The 21578-nt window shown below is 38.1% G+C and overlaps 1 protein-coding gene across 7 annotated transcripts in view; it reads right to left on the bottom strand.

Moving 5' to 3' along the window:
- The window catches only part of NME8 (NME/NM23 family member 8), a 55823-nt gene that overhangs the window by 16531 nt on the left and 17714 nt on the right, over positions 1 to 21578 (bottom strand). For all 7 annotated transcript variants that reach the window (XM_017956770.3, XM_009203082.3, XM_009203085.3 and 4 more), the window contains 2 exons: positions 19782 to 19978; positions 10034 to 10209 (listed from right to left, as the gene is read on the bottom strand). In XM_017956770.3, coding sequence (XP_017812259.2) covers positions 10034 to 10209; positions 19782 to 19978 — 373 coding nt within the window. The remainder of the gene's footprint in view (positions 1 to 10033; positions 10210 to 19781; positions 19979 to 21578) is intronic.

Genomic DNA, 21578 nt, shown 5'->3' with positions numbered 1-21578 from the left:
AATAAGTTTTAAACTGGTAGATTGCTGGTTATGTACACAATACATAATATACTATCATGAGGGCATACAATGCACTTTTTTCTCATACAAAATTTTGAAAATTTGCAGAAATAGCTTCTTAGGTTTTAATTTAAGGTGAACAGTGTCTCTTAACATCTCATTATGATGCATTTCCAATTTTTCATTGCATAGGAATCATGCATACATACACATACACATATACAACACACACACACACATAGGTATCTCATTAAATCTTTTTCTTGGGTGTATGCATGTGAATATGAGTGTGTGTGTGTGTAGATAGTAACTTAAATAATCAACCAACACAATTATGGAAATCATTATAAATAATTTTTGTGTTCAATTACCATGATTTGATTTGTCCCATTTGGGGAGAAACAAGTTGATTGAATACCTGAAAGTATATCTCAACCTTCTTCTCTCTTGCCTGCTTCCCACTACAGAAACCTAGAAAATCCAATACTCATACCTCCATCCTTCCTTACAGATAGTGTGGTAGTGTGATCCAGCTATGGTCAATGATATTTATAGGAAATACACTGGGGAGTCTTCTGAGAGAGGCACTCAGGGAGAACGTCTGTCCCACACCACCTTCTGCTTCCTGTTTTTGAATGTTTGAGGGGCATGATGTTTGGAGCTGTGTGGGTCATCTTGTGACAAAGGATAAGTCAAAAGCACAAATATTGACTCAGATCTCAAACAGCCTTAAGCTCCTTATTGAGGCCAAAAAACAGGAAACAAAGTGAATAAACTAGAACTAAGCAAACAATTGTAAAGAAAGAATAAAACAAAGTGCCATGCATGTTAATACAGTTTAAGCAACAATTTGCTTCAGAACTGCCTCACAGAAAAAAAAGAAAACACAGGATATATAGCTCTTGAAATTTGAAAAGGTGAAATCATATTAATTCTTAGAAGATACTGAAGTTTTTTTTAATTACTAATTTTGTAAAAAGATTTCTGAAAGGAAGATACCTGATGACCACAGTTTAAAAAGTGACAACCAATCCCCAAGCAATTGCCATATAATATTAATAGCTTCTTGAAATGACTCATGATAAAAGCTGAGGAAAAATATTCAGGGAAGGTAAATCTGCATAAAGCTAAAGTAAGTAGATTTAATGGAAGAGTAGGTCGATTGTCGACCCTTGAGAATCCTGGTGATTGCCTTCCCTAATTTGCACTCTCTCAGTTAAGTGATCACAGACAAGTTATAAACCAGGTGTAAAGAGGGTCCTCACCATCCAACGGATAAATTGAAAAATATTAGTGAGTATGCTTTATTTGCAAGACAGCATTGAGTTTCTTTGAACTCACCACTAGAGGATTGTTTCACTCTAAATTCCATGATGAATATAATAATAAATATTTTATTTTGCTTGCACTATGCCCACAAGAATTTTCAAACATCCTTTCAAGCATTCCAGTAACACTTCCTAATGCAGTATTTGGTGACAGGTATGAACACATACAGAATTCCTGGTTCTAGATAAAGGCTTCTAGCAATTGCACAGAAGTTTCATGGAATAACCTGATGCATAAAAAATCATACTTCAAAGCCTTAAACACCTTGTTGATTTTTCTTTCTTTCTTTCTTTCTCTTTCTTTCTTTCTTTCTTTCTTTCTTTCTTTCTTTCTTTCTTTCTTTCTTTCTTTCTTCCTCTTTCTTTCTTTCTCTCTTTTTCTGTCTTCTTTCTTTCTTTTTCTTTCTTCCTTCTTTCCTTTCTTTTTCTTTCTTTTTCCTCCCTCCTTCCTTTCCCTCCCTCCTTCTCTCCTCCCTCCCTCCCTCCTTTCCGTCCTTCCTTCCTTCCTTCCTTCCTTCCTTCCTTCCTTCCTTCCTTCCTTTATTTCTTTTCTTTTTCTTGACAGGATCTCACTCTGTCGCCCAGGCTAGAGTGCAGTAGCACTATCTCAGCTCACTGCAACCTCCACCTCCCAGGTTCAAGTGATTCTCCTGCCTCAGCCTCCCCAGCAGCTGGGACCACAGGCATGGGCCACCACGCCCGGCTATGTTTTCTATTTTTAGTAGAGATGAGATTTCACCATCTTGCCCAGGCTGGTCTTGATCTCCTGGGCTCAAGCAATCCGGCTGCCTGGCCTCCCAAGGTGGTGGTACTACAGGTGTGAACCACAGCACCTGGCCCACACCTTGATACCTTACTTCTCATCAATCACAGGTAAATTTCTAAGTAAGGTGCTTAATAGTTAAATAAATGTGTAAACATCAGTTCATTCTTAGATATCTATATAATTTTGAAAAACAATTGAGCAAAAATAAAGGGAAAATATTTTGCAAGTATCTAAATAAATCAAGCCACAACTACCAAGAACAAAAAATGAATTATCCACAAAGGAACAAAAACCAAGCTGACAGCAGACTCTTTCTCTGCAATACAACTTTGTGCTCACAAATTTGATAATTCAGATAAATTGACCCATTCCTTGAAATACGCTAAATATTAAATACCAAAACTCACACAATGAGAGCTAGGTAATATGATTATCCCTATATCTATTAGATAAATTGAAATAATCCTTAATAACATTCTGAAAAATACAGCACCGGGACCAGATTATATCACTAGTGAATTCTACAAAACGTTTAAGGAATAAATGACACCAATTATCTGGAAACAATTTATTTTTTTTTCCAGAAAATAGAAGCAGAGGGAACACTTTCTAACTCATTCCATGAGGCCAGCCTTACCATAATATTCAAAAAGATATTACAAGAAAGAAAACCTACAGATCAATAGCTCTCATGAACATAGGCGCAAAAATCCTTAACAAAATATTAACCATTCAAATTTAACAATGTATAAAAAAGTTACAAACTATGACCAAGCTGGATTTATTCCAAGTACGCCAGGGTGGTTCAACATTTGAAAATCAATTAACATAATCTCCACTAACAGGTTAAAGAAGAAAAGTCATATGATTATATTAGTAGATACAGAAAAATCGTATGACAAATTTAATACCAATTCATGATAAAAATTCTTACCAGAGGAGGAATAAAGGGAAACTTTCTCAACTTACTAGAGAACATCTTCAAAAATCCTACAGTTAACACTGTCCTTAATGGAGAGAAACTAGAAGCTTTGCCTCTAAGATCGGGAAAAATAAGCAAAGCTGCTCCCTCTCACTACTCCTCTTCAAATTCATACTGGAAATCTTAGCTAAAGAAATAACACAAGAAAAGGAAATAAAAGGTATACTGATTCAGAATGAGGAAACAAAACTATTGTTGTTCTTCACAGAGGACATGACAGTCTCTGCAGAAAATCCCAAAGAATCATCATCATCATTGCCAACAACAACAACAACACAAAACTTCAGGCACTGATAAGAGAATATTATAGCAAGAGTTCAGGTTATAATTAATGCACAAAAGTCAATTTATTTCTATATACCAGAAATGAACAATTGGAATTTGAAATTTAAAACGAAACAATCTATACTAGTACTAAAAAAGAAAATACGTGGGTAAAAATCTATCAAAATACGCAAAGAATCTAAATGAAGAAAACTACAAAACTCTGGTGAAAAAAATCAAAGATCTAAATAAATGGAAAGATATTCCATATTCATAGATAATAAGACTTAATATTAAGATGTCAGTTTTTCCCAACTTGATCTGTAGATTAAACACAATCCCAACCAAAAACCGAGCAAGTTATTTTGTGGATGTGGAAACTGACAAACTGATTCTCCAGTTTATATGAAAAGGCCAAAGATGTGACACAGTATTGAAGGAGAAGAACAAAGTTAGAGAACTGATACTACCTGACCTAGCCACATCCATTAATGGAACAGAGTAGAGAGCCCAGAAAAAGACCCACACAAATATAGTCAATTGATTCGTGACAAAGTTGCAAAGGCAATACAATGGAGGAAGGACAGTCTTGTCAACAAATGGTGCTGAAGTAGTTAGAAATACCCTCTCAAAACAATAAATCTAGACACAGACCTTATACTATTCATAAAAATAACTCAAAATGGATGATAGACCTAAATGTAAAACACAAAACTATAAACTTTCTAGAGAATAACACAGAAGAAAATCTAGGTGACCTTGTGGTTAGCAATGAGTTTTTAGATACAACACTAAAACCACAATCCAGAAAGAAATAACTAATAAGCTGGATTATATTAAAAATAAAAACTTTTCTGTGAAAGACACTTTTAAGAAACCACAGAACAAAAAACTTGGAGAAAATATTTGCAAACCACATACATGATAAAAGACTTGTATTCAAAATAAACAAAAACACTTTCTACTCAACAATGAGAAAAACAAACAACTCAATGAAGAAATGGGCAAAAATTTTAAAGAGACAACACATCATCAAAGAAGATACTGAGATGATTAGTAAGCACATGAAAAGAAGCTGTGCCCACTTTTTGATGGGGTTGTTTGTTTTTTTCTTGTAAATTTGTTTGAGTTCTTTGTAGGTTCTGGATATTAGCCCTTTGTCAGATGAGTAGATTGCAAAAATTTTCTCCCATTCTGTAGGTTGCCTGTTCCTCTGATGGTAGTTTCTTTTTTGCTGTGCAGAAGCTCTTCAGTTTAATGAGATCCCATTTGTGAATTTTGGCTTTGCTGCCCGTTGCTTTTTGGTGTTGTTTTAGACATGAAGTCTTTGCCCATGCCTATGTCCTGAATGGTAGCTACCTAGGTTTTTCCTCTAGGATTTTTATGGTATTGGAATGCAGCATTTAAGTCTCTGAAATCCATCTTGAATTAATTTTAGAGTATAAGGGTAAGGAAAGGATCAGTTTCAGCTTTCTGCTGATGGCTAGCCAATTTTCCCAGCACCATTTTATTAAATAGAATGCCCCCATTTCTTGTTTTTTTCTCAGGTTTGTCAAAAATCAGATGGCTGTAGATGTGTGGTGTGTGTGTTCTGAGGACTCTGTTCTGTTCCATTGGTCTATATCTCTGTTTTGGTACCAGTACCATGCTGTTTTGGTTACTGTAGCCTTGTAGTATAGTTTGAAGTCGGGTGATGCCTCCAGCTTTGTTCTTTTGACTTGGGATTGTCTTGGAGATCGCGGGCTCTTTTTTTGGTTCCATATGAACTTTAAAGCAGTTTTTTCAATTCTGTGAAAGAAACTCATTGGTAGCTGATAAAGGATGGCATTGAATCTATAAATTACAGCGGGCAGGATGAACAGACATTTCTCAAAAGAAGACATTCATACAACCAACAGACACATGAAAAAAATGCTCATCATCACTGGCCATCAAGAGAAATGCAAATCAAAACCACAATGAGATACCATCTCACACCAGTTAGAATGGCGATCATTAAAAAAGGTCAGGAAACAACAGGTGCTGGAGAGGGATGTGGAGAAATAGGAACACTTTTACACTGTTACGGTGGGATTGTAAACTAGTTCAACCATTATGGAAAACAATTATGGCGATTCCTCAAGGATCTAGAACTAGATGTACCATATGACCCAGCCATCCATTACTGGGTATATACCCAAAGGATTATAAATTATGCTGCTCTAAAGACACATGCACCGCGTATGTTTGTGCAGCACTTATTCCTGTCGCAAAGACTTGGAATCTTAAAATATCCATCAGTGACAGATTGGATTAAGAAAATGTGGCACATATACACCATGGAGATACTATGCGGCCATAAAAAGGATGAGTTTGTGTCTTCTGGCCAGGGACATGGATGCAGCTGGAATCCACATCATTCTTAGCAAACTATCACAAGAACAGAAAACCAAGCACGCATGTTCTCACTCATAGATTAGGAACTGAATTCAATGAGATCACTTGGACTCGAGGAAGGGGAACATCACACACGGGGCCTATCATGGGAGGAGGGGGATGGGGGAGGTTGCATTGGGAGTTATACGGTAGCAAATGGCCAGGAGTTGATGGGTGCAGCACACCAACAGGGCACAAGTATACATATGTAACAAACCTGCCGTTATGCACATATGCCTAACACAGTATAATAATAAATAAAATTTAAAAAAAAAGAATATGGCACCAAGGCAGATAAAATAGATAATAATCTTTAGGCTGGGGTTAAGCTTTGCAATGTGTGGAGGCATTTCACTAAATTATTTAATATTTCTTTGTCCTTATTAATAAAGATGTCACCTGTGACTTATGGGTGGAGTTACAAAAATATGACTTAACAATTGATGTCAGTTTATTTTTTGGATAAAAAGGTCTAAATTATTGTTGAATCAATGGAAAATTTTTGCAATATCCCATTTGGATTGGGTCATAAATGGGAATACAAATAAGTTGAGGTATTTTTTCTTTTGGAAACATTCTTAGTCTGTGCAAAAGAGGCTAAACAACATGCCATGTGAGCTGGAGTTTGGTTTCAGCTCAGTTTCAGAGTGGTTATTCAGTTTTGCTTTTCACAGTTTTTACTTTTACCACTTGTAAAATGAGGTTATTGGACTAGATCACATCTTAGTTCTTCATAGCTATTAAATTCTACAATCATAAATTACAGTTTAAAAGTTGAACAGGTAGGAACATTTTGCATTAGAGCTACAGAAAATTCTTTTTCAATAAACCTTATAGAATAACCAAATTATTTTGTAGACTAAGCCATGAACCTTTTTAATTATTGTTTGAAGTAAAATTGGGCCACCTATCTACAGTTTGAAAAAATAAAAATATTTTATTTGTGACAATAAAAGAAAGAAGCTGTGCATAATACGTCATTAGGGAATTGTAAACAAGGACATCGGTAGGGTAATATTATTTACCTATTAATGTAGCTAACCAAAGAAGCGAGCAATGCAAATCCCTGGCACGGTTAGAGCAACAGGGACTCTGATTCATTTCTAATAAAAATGGAAAGTGATACAGCTGCTTTGGAAGACATTTTGGCAGTTTCTTACAAACTACGCATAATTTTACAGCATGATCTATACTCATGCTCCTAGATATTTACCCAATTAAATTGAAAACATACATCCACACAAAAACCTACATATGAACACCTACAGCAATTTTCTTCATAATGGCTGAAAACTGGAAGCAACCAAGATGCCCTTCGATAGCTAACTACATCAATAAACTTAGTTGCATACACACAATGGAATATTATTCAGTGATAAAAAGAAATGAACAATCAAGCCACCAAAAGACATGGAGGAACACAAAATGCACATTGCTAAGTGAAAGAAGTCAATCTGAAAAGGCTATCCACTGGCCAGGTGCAGTGGCTCACACCTATAATCCCAGCCCTTTGGGAGGCGAGGCAGGTGGATCACTTGAGGTCAGGAGTTCTAGACTACCCTGGCCAACAGGGAGAAACCCCTCTCTACTAAAAATACAAAAATTAGCCAGCGTGGTGGCACACCTGTAATCCCAGCTACTTGGGAGACTGAGGCAGGAGAATCTCTTGAACCTGGGAGGCGGAGGTTGCAGTGATCCAAGGTTGCACCACTGCACTCTAGCCTGGGTGACAGAACGAGACTCCATCTCAAAAAATAAAAAATAAATAAAAACATATATATATATATATATATATATATATATATATATAATGAAAAGCCTATATGTGGTATGATTTCAACTCTAAGACATTCCGTAACATATCAAATAGTAAAAGGATCAGTGGTTGCCAGGGGTTAGGAGAGAGAAAGGGATTGGTATGTAAAACACAGGGGATTTTTTAGGGTGATGATTCTATTCTGTATAATACTGTAATGGGAATACCTAACATTATGCATTTGTCACAATCCATAGGATGCACAAAATAAAGAGTGAAACTTAATGTAAACTATGGACTTTAGTTAACAACATTGTAACAATATTGGTTCATTAACTGTAAAAGTGTATCACAGTAATACAAGATGTTGATAGGAGAAGCTGGGAGGGAGCAGGTATATAGGAATTCTGTAGTATTTTTCTTAATTTTTCTCAAAGTCTACAACAATTTAATTTTTTGGCTTGATTTTTCTGTAAATCTAAAACTCTTCTATAAAGTCTGTTTATTTAAAAATAACATATATTTGAAAATATTATCTTTTTTAAATATTAAAAGACATTCAAAATGGCAAAAAGACAAAAATAAAACAAAATCTTCCAAAAAAGAGAATCCCATGTCTAAATCGTTTTACTCACAAATTCCAGTAAACATTTAAGATATAACTCCAATTTTATACTGTCTCATCCATAAAATAGGAGTGATTGCTTCTCATCTCACTTTATGAACCTGCATTACTCTGACACCAAAACCAGATAAAAACATTACAAGAAAATAAATCAACACGTATCCCTTCTGAATATAGACACAAAAATTCTCAAAAGAATATTAGCAAATCAAACCCAGCAGTGTGTAAAAAGGACAATACGTGACAGCCAAGTCAGATTTTTCTGGAGAATGCAAGGCTGTTTCAACATCAAAAATCAAAATAATCCAGCATATTATCAAAATGATGGAAAAAACACAATCACATCAATAGATACCAAAAAAAAAAAAAAAATAGAGAAAAACACAACATCCATTCCTCATAAAAATTCTCACCTAACTAGGAAGAGGTGGTAATTTTCTTAATCTGATGAAGGACATACACAGCTAACACACTTAATGGTAAAAGACCAAATGCTTTTGCTGTAAGATCAGGTACAAGGCAAGGATGTCTCCTCTCATCACTCCAATTCAGCATCATGCAGGACATGTTAGCTAGCTCAACGAGGAAAGAAAAAGAACTAAAAGGCATACAGATGGAAATGAAGAGGAACAAGTATCTCACTTTGCAAACCCTATTACTGTGTATATCAGCGATTTTCAGCGAGAGAGATTTTGCTCTACAAGGGGCATCCTCCAGAGACGTTTTTGGTTGTCACAATTTGAGAGGTAGGGCAGTGGCGAAGGGGGATATGATACTGACTTTTAGTGAGTAGAGGCCAAGGATGCTGCCTCACATTTTACAATGCACATAACACAGTCAATTCTCCCCCCTGGACAAAGAATGATCTGGCCCAAAATGGAAGCAGGTCTGAGGTTGAGAAATCCTGGTCTACACAGAAACGCCAAGGAAACAATGTCAAAGCTCCTAGGAAGCTCCTGGGTAATTGGACAAGTCAGAGAATAAAAGGCCAATATAAATATTAATGGTAATTATGTTTCCATATATTAGGTATAAAAAAAGAATGAATAGTGTTAATTTATGACTCGTGTTCTTGTTCTGCCATATTCACTCTGCTATAAGAATGTGGGGTGAAATGAAAAGAACTAACTCTTTATGTGCCAGGTGCTTTATTTGTGTTTTATCATTTCAATGTTCTGAATTTTACACGTGAAAAAATAAACTTGGTAAAATATCTTGTTCAAGTCACACTATCAGTTATGGTAGATCCAAGCTTTGAATTGAGGCATTTCAGACATAAAAGCTTTCAATCTTTACTATGTAATAATTCCTGCAATGTTAAAATCTACTCTAACAAATTCACAGGTTAGAAAATACCTTGTAAACTCTTCAGCTACAAATATGTTTTATTCACTATTATTAAGATATTAGTAAGTTAATACATTGATTTCTTTTTTTTTTTTTTTTTTTTTTTTTTTTTTTTTTTTTTTTTTTGAGATGGAGTCTTGCTCTATCACCCAGGCTGGAATGCAGTGGCGGGATCTCAGCTCACTGCAAGCTCCTCCTCCCGGGTTTACGCCATTCTCCTGCCTCAGCCTCCCGAGTAGCTGGGACTACAGGCGCCCGCCACCTCGCTTGGCTAGTTTTTTTTTTTTTTTTGTATTTTTTAGTAGAGACGGGGTTTCACCGTGTTAGCCAGGATGGTCTCGATCTGCTGACCTCATGATCCGCCCGTCTCAGCCTCCCAAAGTGCTGGGATTACAGGCTTGAGCCACCACGCCCGGCCAATACATTAATTTCTTAAGGTGCTTTTTCTTCAGTGTTAAATTTTAAAACAATATCTTTAAATGTAATTATACTAGGGTTTATTCAAATCTCATCTATAAAATACTTAAACAATTTATGCTTGATTCCCTACCTTTCCTTTCATGAAAGAGATTTGGTCGAAGTAATGCCAATGTCTTTTCTAATTTCATGCTTTTCGTTTTTATAAAATCAGGGAAGAAAGTTTCCATGAACTTAGAAACATTAGTTGCATTCTCTTCAATGTCACAAAACTGAGCTACATGCTGTCTTTCCAGATATTCTTGTAAACTGTCAAAATCCAAAATACAATTTAAGATTATTGTAAACTGAAGTTTATAACCATGCCAACAAATTAAAACTGATAATATGTTCATAAACTACTAGAAGTTAAATAAAACAAAATTAAATTCCATATAAAGATAAATTGCATCTCCCTATTATATCCAAAAATATGATACTTAATTCAACTTTTTATTGAGCCCACTATAAAAATTACTTACATGATATCATCTATGTTTGACTTTATGAGAGAATAAACAAAGATCAAAATAAAATTTTGTGTCTTTAAGGAAAAATTTTTCTTTTCCCTATGTAGAACTTTCCAGATAGTTTTTAATTTTCTTTTTAATCTTGTCTTTGAACTAAAGGTTATCTAAAAGTGCATTTAATATTTTCAAATGAAAATTATCAGTTACTTTTTAATTGTTTATTTCCAATTTTATTGGATTATAATCAGAAAAATATGTGTGGTAAAATTTTGATTAAAAATGTGTTGAGGTATTCTTTGTATAAAAGAAAAAATTATGACGTGTAAGGTTGTATATATGTTTATGTTTCATATATTATAATTTATCTATCTATATATACATATATACACACACACACACACACACACACACACACATATATGGGGTTTTTTTGGGGTTTTTTTTTGTTTTGTTTTGTTTTGAGACGGAATCTCACTCTGTCACCAGACTGTAGTGCAGTGGTGCAATCTCGGCTCACTGCTACCTCTGCCTCCCAAGTTCAAGCGATTCCCCTGCCTCAGCCTCCTGAGTAGCTGGAACTACAGGCACGCGCCACCAGCCCAGCTAATATTTTTTTTTGTATTTTCGTAGAGATGGAGTTTCACCATGTTGCCCAGGATGGTCTCGATCTCCTGACCTTGTGATCAGCCCGTATCGGCCTCCCAAAGTGCTGGGATTACAGGAGTGAGCCACCGTGCCCGGCCAATTTATTATATATTATTTATGGATTATATATTTTTAATTCCTCTACATCCTTACTTATTCTTGTCTGCTAGCAGGTATTTTTTCCAGTTCTCCTTATTTTTCCAGTAATTCCCTCCTTATGTACTTAGCTGTTATGTTGGTGGGGGCACAATTTTTTCTTTTTTTTGGTTGCTATATTGTCATAAATGTTGCCTTCTACATCATGTCTTTCTTTATCAAATTTAGCAATTTTAATGATCGATGTTAATACTTTATTTTTCCTGGCTATTTTTTGGCCATCCCTTTATTTTCACCTTTTTTTTCTAAACAGAATATAGATGAGTAAAGTTGTTTAAATTTTTTATTTTGAAAAACATTAAATTAATAGAAAAGTTGCAAGACTAGGACAAAGAACTCCCATTTATACCCTTCATCTAGGTTCACCAACTGTTAACACTGTCCGGTATTTGTTCTCTCCATCTCCTGCTTTCATCTCCCAATGTGTGTTGAGGATTTGGGGGGCTGTGCAGATCCATTTGAGAGTAAGCTGCAGATATTTTAACAATTCACCTCTAAATACTTCAGGAAATATTACATTGCTACAAAACTATTACCTCATAAACAGTCTATATTCAATTTTCACTAATTTTCTAATATCATCTTATCTATAGTAATTTTTTATATTAATCCATGATTATATATTGCAAGCAGTTGTCCCGTCTCCTTAGTTTGCTTTTATCTCCAACAGTGACTCCACCTCTTTTGTCTTTCATGATATTGATATGTTGAAGAGTCCAGGCCAGTTGTTTGTATACTTCCCTTCATTTTGGATGGTGTCTAATTATTGGATGGCCCAGTAGTTTCCTTTTACATTCCGGTTATGAATCTTTGGTAGGAAAACTACCTTTGTGAGCCTGTGTCCTTCTTGGTCCATTACTTGCTCCATCACATAGGAGGTGTATGATATCAGTTTTTCCCATTATTGGTGATATTAATTAGTTGATATCCCCCATTGCCTCTACTGAAAAGCTACAATTATCCCCTTATAATTAATAAGTCATCTCTGAGGACATTATATGAAATTGTGTATATATTTTTCACACAATATTTTTAAACTCAATGATGATTCTTGTGCCCATCATTAATATGGTGGTTTTAAATTTAGTTTATTTTTTTAACCTTTACCTAGTAATCTCTATATGTGATGGGAAAACTAACCTTTTCATAGTTAGCCTAATAGCCATATTCTTGACTTTATTTTTTTCATCTTACTTTATCTAGATTATTTATTTTAAATTGAGATTTCTTCTTTTTTCCCCTATTTTGCTGGTCTGAGCAAGCTGCTATTCATTTCATGTTTTTCCCTTGTGAATGTGGAAGTTCTACTATACTTATCCACTGCACTAATGTTTACTGTCTTTTTCCGGCCCCTGTTGTCAGATGCGTATGTCCCAAATATTTCTTGCGTTCTGACACACTACCTCCCAATTTTAATACTCCAGTTATGCCCTTTCTGCAAATAAGAACCACAAAATACAACTGTCAAAATACTACCTTCTTGATCTTTAAACCACTTTGCCACATACACCCAGAAACTTCTAGGTTTTGTTGAGATAATTTAGAATCTAGAAGAATTTTCCTCTATTTCTAGAGTCTTTCATCAGCTGTTATATTATAAAACCCAGAATTATGGACTGTATGTGTCTGTGTGTGTGTTCAGAGATTCCAAGTTTCGCTGATAAGAATTGTTTTTCTTTTTTTTTCCTCCCATATTTTTGATTTGGTTAAGTATATCCTCACATATTTTCCACAGGAGTATATAGGTGATATACTGCTAAGTATGTCCTTGAAGATCTTCATTTGCTCTACCAGGTAAATATCTTAGCTTTGTAAGAATGCAGGGGTTGCAGTCTTTTTCTTCCAGTAGTCCTAAAATGAGCCTTATGGCAGTCAGGTATTCTTCCCTTGTAACTTATTCTCAATTGCTGCCAAGTATGCAGTTGGTGGAAGAGATCCACCTAAAGCGCAAGTGCAATTTTAAACCAGTAATAAAACCAATTAAAAGTCTGGTTGCTTTTTATCAGCACCATGTACCAGCACTCCTAAACATTAATGATAACGCTCCTATGTACTCTTGGAGTTCGTACATATTCATTACTTATCCTTTCGTAAGTAGTGTACTATACACGGTGCTCTACATAGAAGCAATCCCAAAACAACAAAGCTATTGGCAGTACTGCAATTTACGCAGTGTACTGTAAAATGGGAATTTCACCTGTCTGTTTCTATTAAACATAGAGTGGAGATCAATTTTCAGAACATCATGGACAAATCTTCAAAAATTAAGACTTTCAAAAAGCAAAATCTGTACTTCATTTCTGTGACAGATTAATATATACAGGCATACATGTATTTTATTGATAAAAACATTAATTAAATAATCTATCACTTTTTTCCTTTGGGACATATATACTCACATATTTATATATTCAAAAGTCCATGAAAGACTCTTTTCTTTTCTTTTCTTTCCTTTTTTTTTTTTTTTTTTTTTTTTGAGACAAAGTCTCACTCAGTCACCCAGGCTGGAGTGCAGTGGCACGATTTTGGCTCACTACAATCTCCGCCTCCTGGGCTCAAGCAATTCTCCTGCCTCAGCCTCCAAAGTAGCTGGGACTATAGGCATGGGTCACCAGGCCTGGCCAATTTTTGTATTTTTAGTAGAGATGGGGTTTCACCATGTTGGCCAGGCTGGTCTCGAGCTCCTGAACTCAAATGCTGGGATTACAGGCATGAGCCACAGCATCTGGCCCATAAAAGACTATTTTCACTGTCTGTATTTTTATTCTAGCATAATTGTTTGCCTCATTCAGTAACTAGTACTTAAAAATAATTTCATCATACAGAGGAAGAGGATGTTAGGAAGATGATCTGCTCTGGGTTTCAAACATATGAAGTATACAATTGCTTATTCTGTCTGTCTGGAAACAGCGTGCAGTGTTTCTTCCCAGGATGTTCCTATATTTGTGTGTGGGGTGGGGGTGGGGTGGCATCAGCTGAGGGTGGACTATTGTAAGCCGTTGCAATTGGCAGACAAATGCATTTATTCTGGGAAAACATTTCCCCCATTATTTGTTGAATTACAGTTTGTCCGTCTGTTCTCTGTGTGGAGTTTCTCATTAGCACATTGGTCCCCTCAGTATATTATCCAGATTGCAGACTTCTGCTCTCATAATATCTGTCTAATTTTTTGTGTGTACTTTCAGCTATTTCTTGCATCTGACTTTCCATGTCATTAATTTGAGTCTCAAACAATGATCATACCCACTAATTATCCACTGGACTTACAATTCAAATCACAATTTGTATAATTCAAATTTGAAAGGCTGTTTAAATGTATACCTAGCAACTGAATCTCAAGCCCTATTTTTATTGCTATTTTATTTAAGGATTTTTCTGTCTCTAAGCAGATCTTTTTCACTAGACTTGTGTTGTGATTTTTGTATAGGCCTTCCTTTCTCTGGCTGCCAATCTCCCTTAGACAGGTAGTCATTTTTCCTTGTTGGCTCACGGGGGCTCAGGTCTGATTTTTGATATAAGTGTTGGAAACCCTGTAGTTGGAAGGCAAGATGACCTCTAGGCTACAAGCTTGCGCTGTAGAAGACAGTGGGTTGTTACTCTTCTGCAGGGCCAATCTGGAAAGGTACCCAGAGAGCTAGCTAGGACAAGGAATTCGATAATTCTACTCAGTTCCATCCTGGCCCTTTAAGAGTCAGGAAGTCGGGCCAGGCGCGGTGGCTCATGCCTGTAATCCCAGCACTTTGGGAGGTCGAGGTGGGTGGAGCACAAGGTCAGGAGTTCGAGACCAGCCTGGCCAATAAGGTGAAACCCCCGTGTCTACTGAAAATACAAAAAAGTTAGCCGGGCTTCGTGGCGCATGCCTGTAATCCCAGCTAATCGGGAGGCTGAGGCAGGAGAATTGCTTGAACCCGGGAAGCGGAGGTTGCAGTAAGCCGAGATCGCACCACTACACTCCAGCCTGGGTGACACAGCGAGACTCCGTCTCAAAAAAAAAAAAAAAAGCCTAGGCCGGGCGCGGTGGCTCAAGCCTGTAATCCCAGCACTTTGGGAGGCCGAGACGGGCGGATCACGAGGTCAGGAGATCGAGACCATCCTGGCTAACACAGTGAAACCCATCTCTACTAAAAAAATACAAAAAACTAGCCAGGCGTGGTTGCAGGTACCTGTAGTCCCAGCTACCCGGGAGGCTGAGGCAGGAGAATGGCATAAACCCGGGAGGCGGAGCTTGCAGTGAGCTGAGATCCGGCCACTACACTCCAGCCTGGGCCACAGAGGGAGACTCCGTCTCAAAAAAAAAAAAAAAAAGAGTCAGGAAGTCTCAGTGAAGTCCACAAGTCTGTTATTCTCAGGTCTGTGGCTGTCTGCAGGTCCTTGTTTTCTGGGGAGCTCAGGAGCTCCTCAAACTCACAGTGGAGAAAACACCACACCACCCTCACCTTCTCCTGCCCTGGGGACCTGAACAGAGCTCCAGAATTCACTGATAGCCAGCTGCTCATCAGTTCAGCTTCCCTTTGACTCGGAAAGGAAAGAAAGCTTTGCAGATGGGAGTAGAGTCAGGGTATAGAATTCAGACTGCCCTGATCCCAGAAACACCTTTAGGGATTATTTTAGGAATTGTATCTACTATGTTTAATTTAAATGAGAATACCATAAAAGAAAAAATTAAGTTCCCTATAGCTATTACAGTTATAGGGACAAATAGAGAGGCTACTGAGAAGAGAATAGATATTTTCTAAGGACAGAGGAATACAATATAGTGGAGGTGGTTGGAAATGTCACCTTCACTCTGTCATAAAGACTTAAAACTGAAAGTGACCTCAGAGGTCATCATCTAATTCTTCCCCATCTTCGTATCTCTAGGATTTGGCATATAGTAGGACTTTAATAAATACTAGATGAATGAATCAACACATAACAGAATAAGTGAATGAATGAGAAGACTCGGCCAGTTACTACGTGTGTGACTCAGCAATGCAGCTAATGGAACCACACCTTCCTGATCTGTAGAAAGACTGGAAAGCAAAGATAAATGACACTATTTGATTTCTTAAAACAGGCTGATTAAAGAGACAGACATGTAAATAATGTAATAAAAAGCCATCATGAAGGAAGCTGGAATGTGAACGACAAACGAGGGTACCTCTGCCCTGTTTCCCTGGCTCTTCTCCGTCCTTCTGCAGCCACTGGAGCAGGGAGACCATCAGTGGCATGGAGAGAGTTTCCCCACACCATGTGAATTCATAAGCTGTGAAGTGTTTGTCTCCATGGGAATAACCAGCCAACAAAGCCCTGGGGCTCTGCTGCTCTGTGCACAGAGGGGTCATGTGCATGGGAGGGGTCACCAATCACTCCCAGTTCAATTGCTCTGCTTTTAACTTCTCTCCTGTCTCACCCTCTCCATCCCCACCACCCAGAGAGGAGAGTGAGCAGGCTGGGAGACAGGGGAGAGGGGGCAATAAAGAGTGAAAGTGAACAACTGAATAAATTACTCATGAGAGTTTTTTGTCCTTATTCCTTTAGATTCTGGACATACTTGAAAGATGTCACATGGAAGTGACAGTGCCTTTCAGGCCCTCCCTCCAAAACAAGAGCTGTGAAAACAAGAACAAGCACTATAAGGGCCAGGGGAAAGCTTCCCCTCTGTCCTCTCAAGTTTCGCTGAAAAACCAACAGGCATCAACAACAAAAAGTAGATTAGTTGGAGAAAAAGCAGACAAATTTGATTAACATGTACACAGGGAGAACCACAGAGTGAGTACCCACCCCCAATGAGGTTCAGAAGCTTATAAACCAAGCTTGTCCAACCTGCAGCCCGCTGGCTGCATGAGGCCCAGGAAGGCTTTGAATGTGGCTCAACACAAATTGGTAAACATTTTTTTCTTTTTTTTTTGAGATAGAGTCTCACTCTGTTGCCCAGGCTGGAGTGCAATGGTGCGATCTTGGCTCACTGCAACCTCCACCTCCCGGGTTCAAGCGATTCTCCTGCCTCAGCCTCCTGAGTAGCTGGGACTACAGGCATGCACCACCACGCCTGCCTAATTTTTGTATTTTTGGTAGAGACGGGGTTTCACCATGTTGGTCAGGCTGGTCTCGATCTCCTGACCTCGTGATCCACTCGCCTCAGCCTCTCAAAGTGCTAGGATTACAGGCATAAGCCACTGCACCCAGCTCAAATTGGTAAACTTTTTAAAACATTGTGATTTTTTTTTGCAAGTATTTTTTTTTTAAGCTCATCAGCTATCGTTAGTGTTAGTGTGTTTTATGTGTGGCCCAAGACAATTCTTCTTCTTCCAGTGTGGCCCAGAGAAGCCAAAAGATTGAACACCCATTATAAACCATCTGGCAAAACAGGCAATGGGAGTGGGGAGAATTCTGCTGAGGGGCAATAAAGGATGACTAGGGAGAATGAATGGACCAACGCACAGAAATTAACTTGTACACTATCTCCGTGCAGATGTGGTTACATTCTTGGTCTTATAGGGAGGGGAAGAGAAACAGTTGTTCTCCTTGTCGGATCTGTGGATTTTAGGCAGATAAAAGAACTTCAGCTTCATCCTGTGCTTTGAGAGAGACAGCTGGCCGGGAGTGCTGGGGCAAGTCAGAGAGATTGTGAAGCTTCTTCAGTTCAGCAGGTCAAAGCGCCATATTTTGGGTATCAGTTTCTGAGCCCCAGCACACCAAACAAGCATGCTCCATGCTGTCCCATGCTGTCTGCTGTGGCCAGCTTGGGATAAACATGGGCCAAAGGCACATGGGGACTCTAAGTTTAGAAAGGAAATACTGCAGACTGTGCCAGAGCAAGATGTACACATTTCATGTACACTCTGACCTTGGCCCCTACAGTGCTTGCTCTTGTTCTGGAGGGAGAGCTGCTGGCACTTCCTTCTGACATGCCCATTAACATGCTGAAATTGTTCATGGTGTCATGTGAGTATTGAACAATGGGAGCTTCTCAAAGTTGGATGTAAAGGAGGTTTACTATCTAAACAATAGCCCCATGGAATGATGACTTTATTCATTACATTAATGAGTGCTTCATAGAATGCTTTTTGTTTTTTGAATGGCTTAAAAATTCTAGGATAAAATGTGGTATCTTTTTAAACTTGACACATCCTACCCAACAAACCTTCCCTCGGCCCACTCATTATTATTTTCCCTTAAAACCCTGAAAGTAACTGCTACTGTTTACAAAGCTCCTTGACAACAGGATTTACTTTATGAGTTCCTTTATCGTGCATACAATTTGGAACTAATGATATTAGGATCTCCCACTTCCTGAAAATATGGCATCATTGGGAGCCAACAGAGGTAGGCACCCAAGAAAAGCCACTACAATTCATTAATAAGACAAGAAGGAATAACAAGGAATATTCTGGAGATTCTCCATCAGAAAATGCAATGGAGATGGGCTGCCAAGCACAGGGAGACACATCCCAGGAAGCCTCAAGGCTCAGATACTCTAAGTATGTTCTTGCTCACCTGACTTTCTTTCCGGTGCAGCCTGACAACTGCTGTGTTACACTCTCCATTCTCTGAGTCTTCAGAGGAATAACAGGCATAAACAGCAGCACATAAAACCAACGCTCTACCAATTATTTACGTCTATTTTCTAATATTTTAAAATCCATCAACAAAAAGTATACAACCATTTTGTTCTCAGTAATTTGTAACCACAAACCATCTAAAGTAAAAGTTCATGTTTCATGTTTTTAGGGCACCGGGAAGCTGGAAGGGGAAGGTGGGGAGATGGGAGAGGAGACTGAGTTGGGAAGGATTATACATGGTTCCAATACGCCCTTCAAGCCCCAGCCCTTGTGGCCAGACTGGTGTACCCAGCTTTAGGAAAACAAACGGGGAAAAGGCCTCCCTTTCTAGTGGTCTTGACATAAACTTTCAGGGTAGTCACAGTGAGGGGAGCAAAGATCACCTGAGGGCTACCAAGCTGACTATCCAGAGGCCAAACTCCTTATGTGAGGAATTTAGAAGTAACTAGACTTCCCTATTATTTAAAGCCAGCATCTGGTACCAGGCTTAAAAAAAATTATAAGGAACTAGAATTTCTACACATCTCTGGAATGCATGTATGTTCAAACTCATTGTGCAACCCTTGCTGACATCAAGGCATAAACATGTCTGTAAGTGCAATTATTTGTCATGACCTGTGTGGCTAATAAGGTCCAAATTACCCTTAAGCTCCAGCTTTAAAGTCCATAAATATCCCTAAAGAAAAATCCACCAAGGCGAGCTCAGTCCTCTCTTACTGAGGAGCCCTGCTGGACTCTTCTGCAGTCCTCTTTCTACCTAACAAAAATTTCCTTTCAAACCTACACCGTCACCTCTAAATTCTTACTACCCTACAACCCACAAGCCAACTACTTTTTCCGATGCCAGGTATCTGGCACTTCACCCGGCACACAGCTCTTCTGAATATACAGTATGTTAGGTTGACTGGAAGAAATACTTATGCCTTTAACATAAAAACATTTGCCCTTAGGTATTGAGGTGCCTACATGACGCTTCATTACCCAATAACACATTGCAAGTGACACAATTCCTGGTCTTGAGCTATACCTGTCTCGTTTCTTCTTCATCATTCCAGGTGTAACCTTGGCTTCAATCTCACATTGATCCTCAGATGGTTTGTTAGGTTCCGTGTCAGGCTGTGGTTCAGTTTCTTTAGGGGGAGTATTGTGTTTACTTCCTTGAGATACAACTAGAATATAACTTAAGCCACTTGTCATAAAAGAGACAAACTCTTCGAAGTCAGGCTACAAAATAAAATGATAAACTGTTTCCTTCAGGCTCCTGAAATGGATGGACTAAAATGGTGGTCCCTACCCAAGTCAAATGAAATCTTCCCCCTCCATGGTCCCTGGGCAAGGGAATGTTACTCTTACAAATCTCTGTTAACAATACATTTTTATGTTTGGGGTTTTTTTTGGTTTTTTATTGAAAAATAATTGTATATATTCTTGGGGGACATAGTGATGTTTCAATAAAGAAAATGTATAATAACCAGAGCAGAGTAATTTTGTATCCTTCGAAAAATAAATCTCTTGGACCCCAAAATCACTAAGCCAAAGGGAAAAGTCAAGCTGGGAACTCCACTGGGCAAATCTGCCTCTCATTTTATTCCTAAATAAGATCGCTACAGAGATTTAAAAAAAAAAAAAAAAAAAAAAAAAAAGCTACATACCTCCCTCATAATTTGTCCACAAGGAAATTCCTTATGGGCCTCAAGATCTTTACCCTAAAACAGTTCTGTTGGATTTCACCCTGGCAATGTAAATTGATAATTGATAGCTTATCTTCACAGGTGGGGGACAGAGGACAGACAGAGCCGAAAGTCATCCCTCTGCTCACCTGAGACAAATGCACATCTGATGGCTTCCTCTGCTCAGTTGTTTATGTAAAAATGCAGATTCACTAAGCGAGACTGAGGCATAAGTGACTATTCCTCTATGGCATCTCGCATGTAAATCGTGTGTTCAGCGAAAGGCTCATCAGAGACTCAGAAGAATGCAATCGTTTGCCTCTTACCTACCTAAAACCTGGAAGCATCGCACCCCACAACTCTGCTTCATGTTGCCCCACCTCTCCGGAAGAACCAGTGTACATATTACACACACTGACTGATGTCTCATGTCTCCCTAAAATGTATAAAATCAAGCTGTGCCCTGACCACCTTGGGAACATGTCATCAGGGCCTCCTGAGGCTGTGTCATGGGTGTGTCCTTAACCTTGGCAAAATAAACTTTCTAAATTGATTGCAACCTGTCTCAGATAGTTTTAGTTCACACCTTTAACAAATATTTCCCTATTCCTTCCCAGCTACTAGTCTCCTACATTTTTAAGTGGTAGAAGTTCAAAGCTAGTTGGAATTGATCTTAAAGATAACCTAACAACATTCCCAAATTTTAGGATGTTTCCAAGTCATCTAGGGGGCTTGTTAAGACACATTTTTCTGGAGCCCAATCCTAGAGTTTTAGCATGTCTGAGGTGGGGCCCAGGAATTGGATTTTCTCAGAAGTTCACAGTTAATGTCTATGCAGTTGGCGTAACCCTTTCTTTCTACACAGGTGGAAGCTGGGGCCAACAGAGATGGCGTGAGTGGTGCAGTCAGTTCCACAAAGTATTGTCCAGTAGAACGGTCTGTGATGAGGTACAGGCTCTCTGCCCTTTCCAACACAGTAGCCACATGTGGATTTGAACACTTAAAATGTGGCTAGTGCAACTGAGACTTCATATTTTTAATGTAATTTAACCTTAATGAATTTAAATTCAAATGATCACATGTATCTAGTAGCTACCATATTGGACAGTACATTTCTAGAAGTGAGGTCTCCTGACTCCCAAGCCAGTACACTT

This window comes from Papio anubis, chromosome 4 (genome assembly GCF_008728515.1).
Source record: "Papio anubis isolate 15944 chromosome 4, Panubis1.0, whole genome shotgun sequence".
Classification (NCBI taxonomy): Eukaryota; Metazoa; Chordata; class Mammalia; order Primates; family Cercopithecidae; genus Papio; species Papio anubis.
Note: the sequence above shows the minus strand (reverse complement) of the source record. Positions and strands in the feature narration are given on the sequence as shown.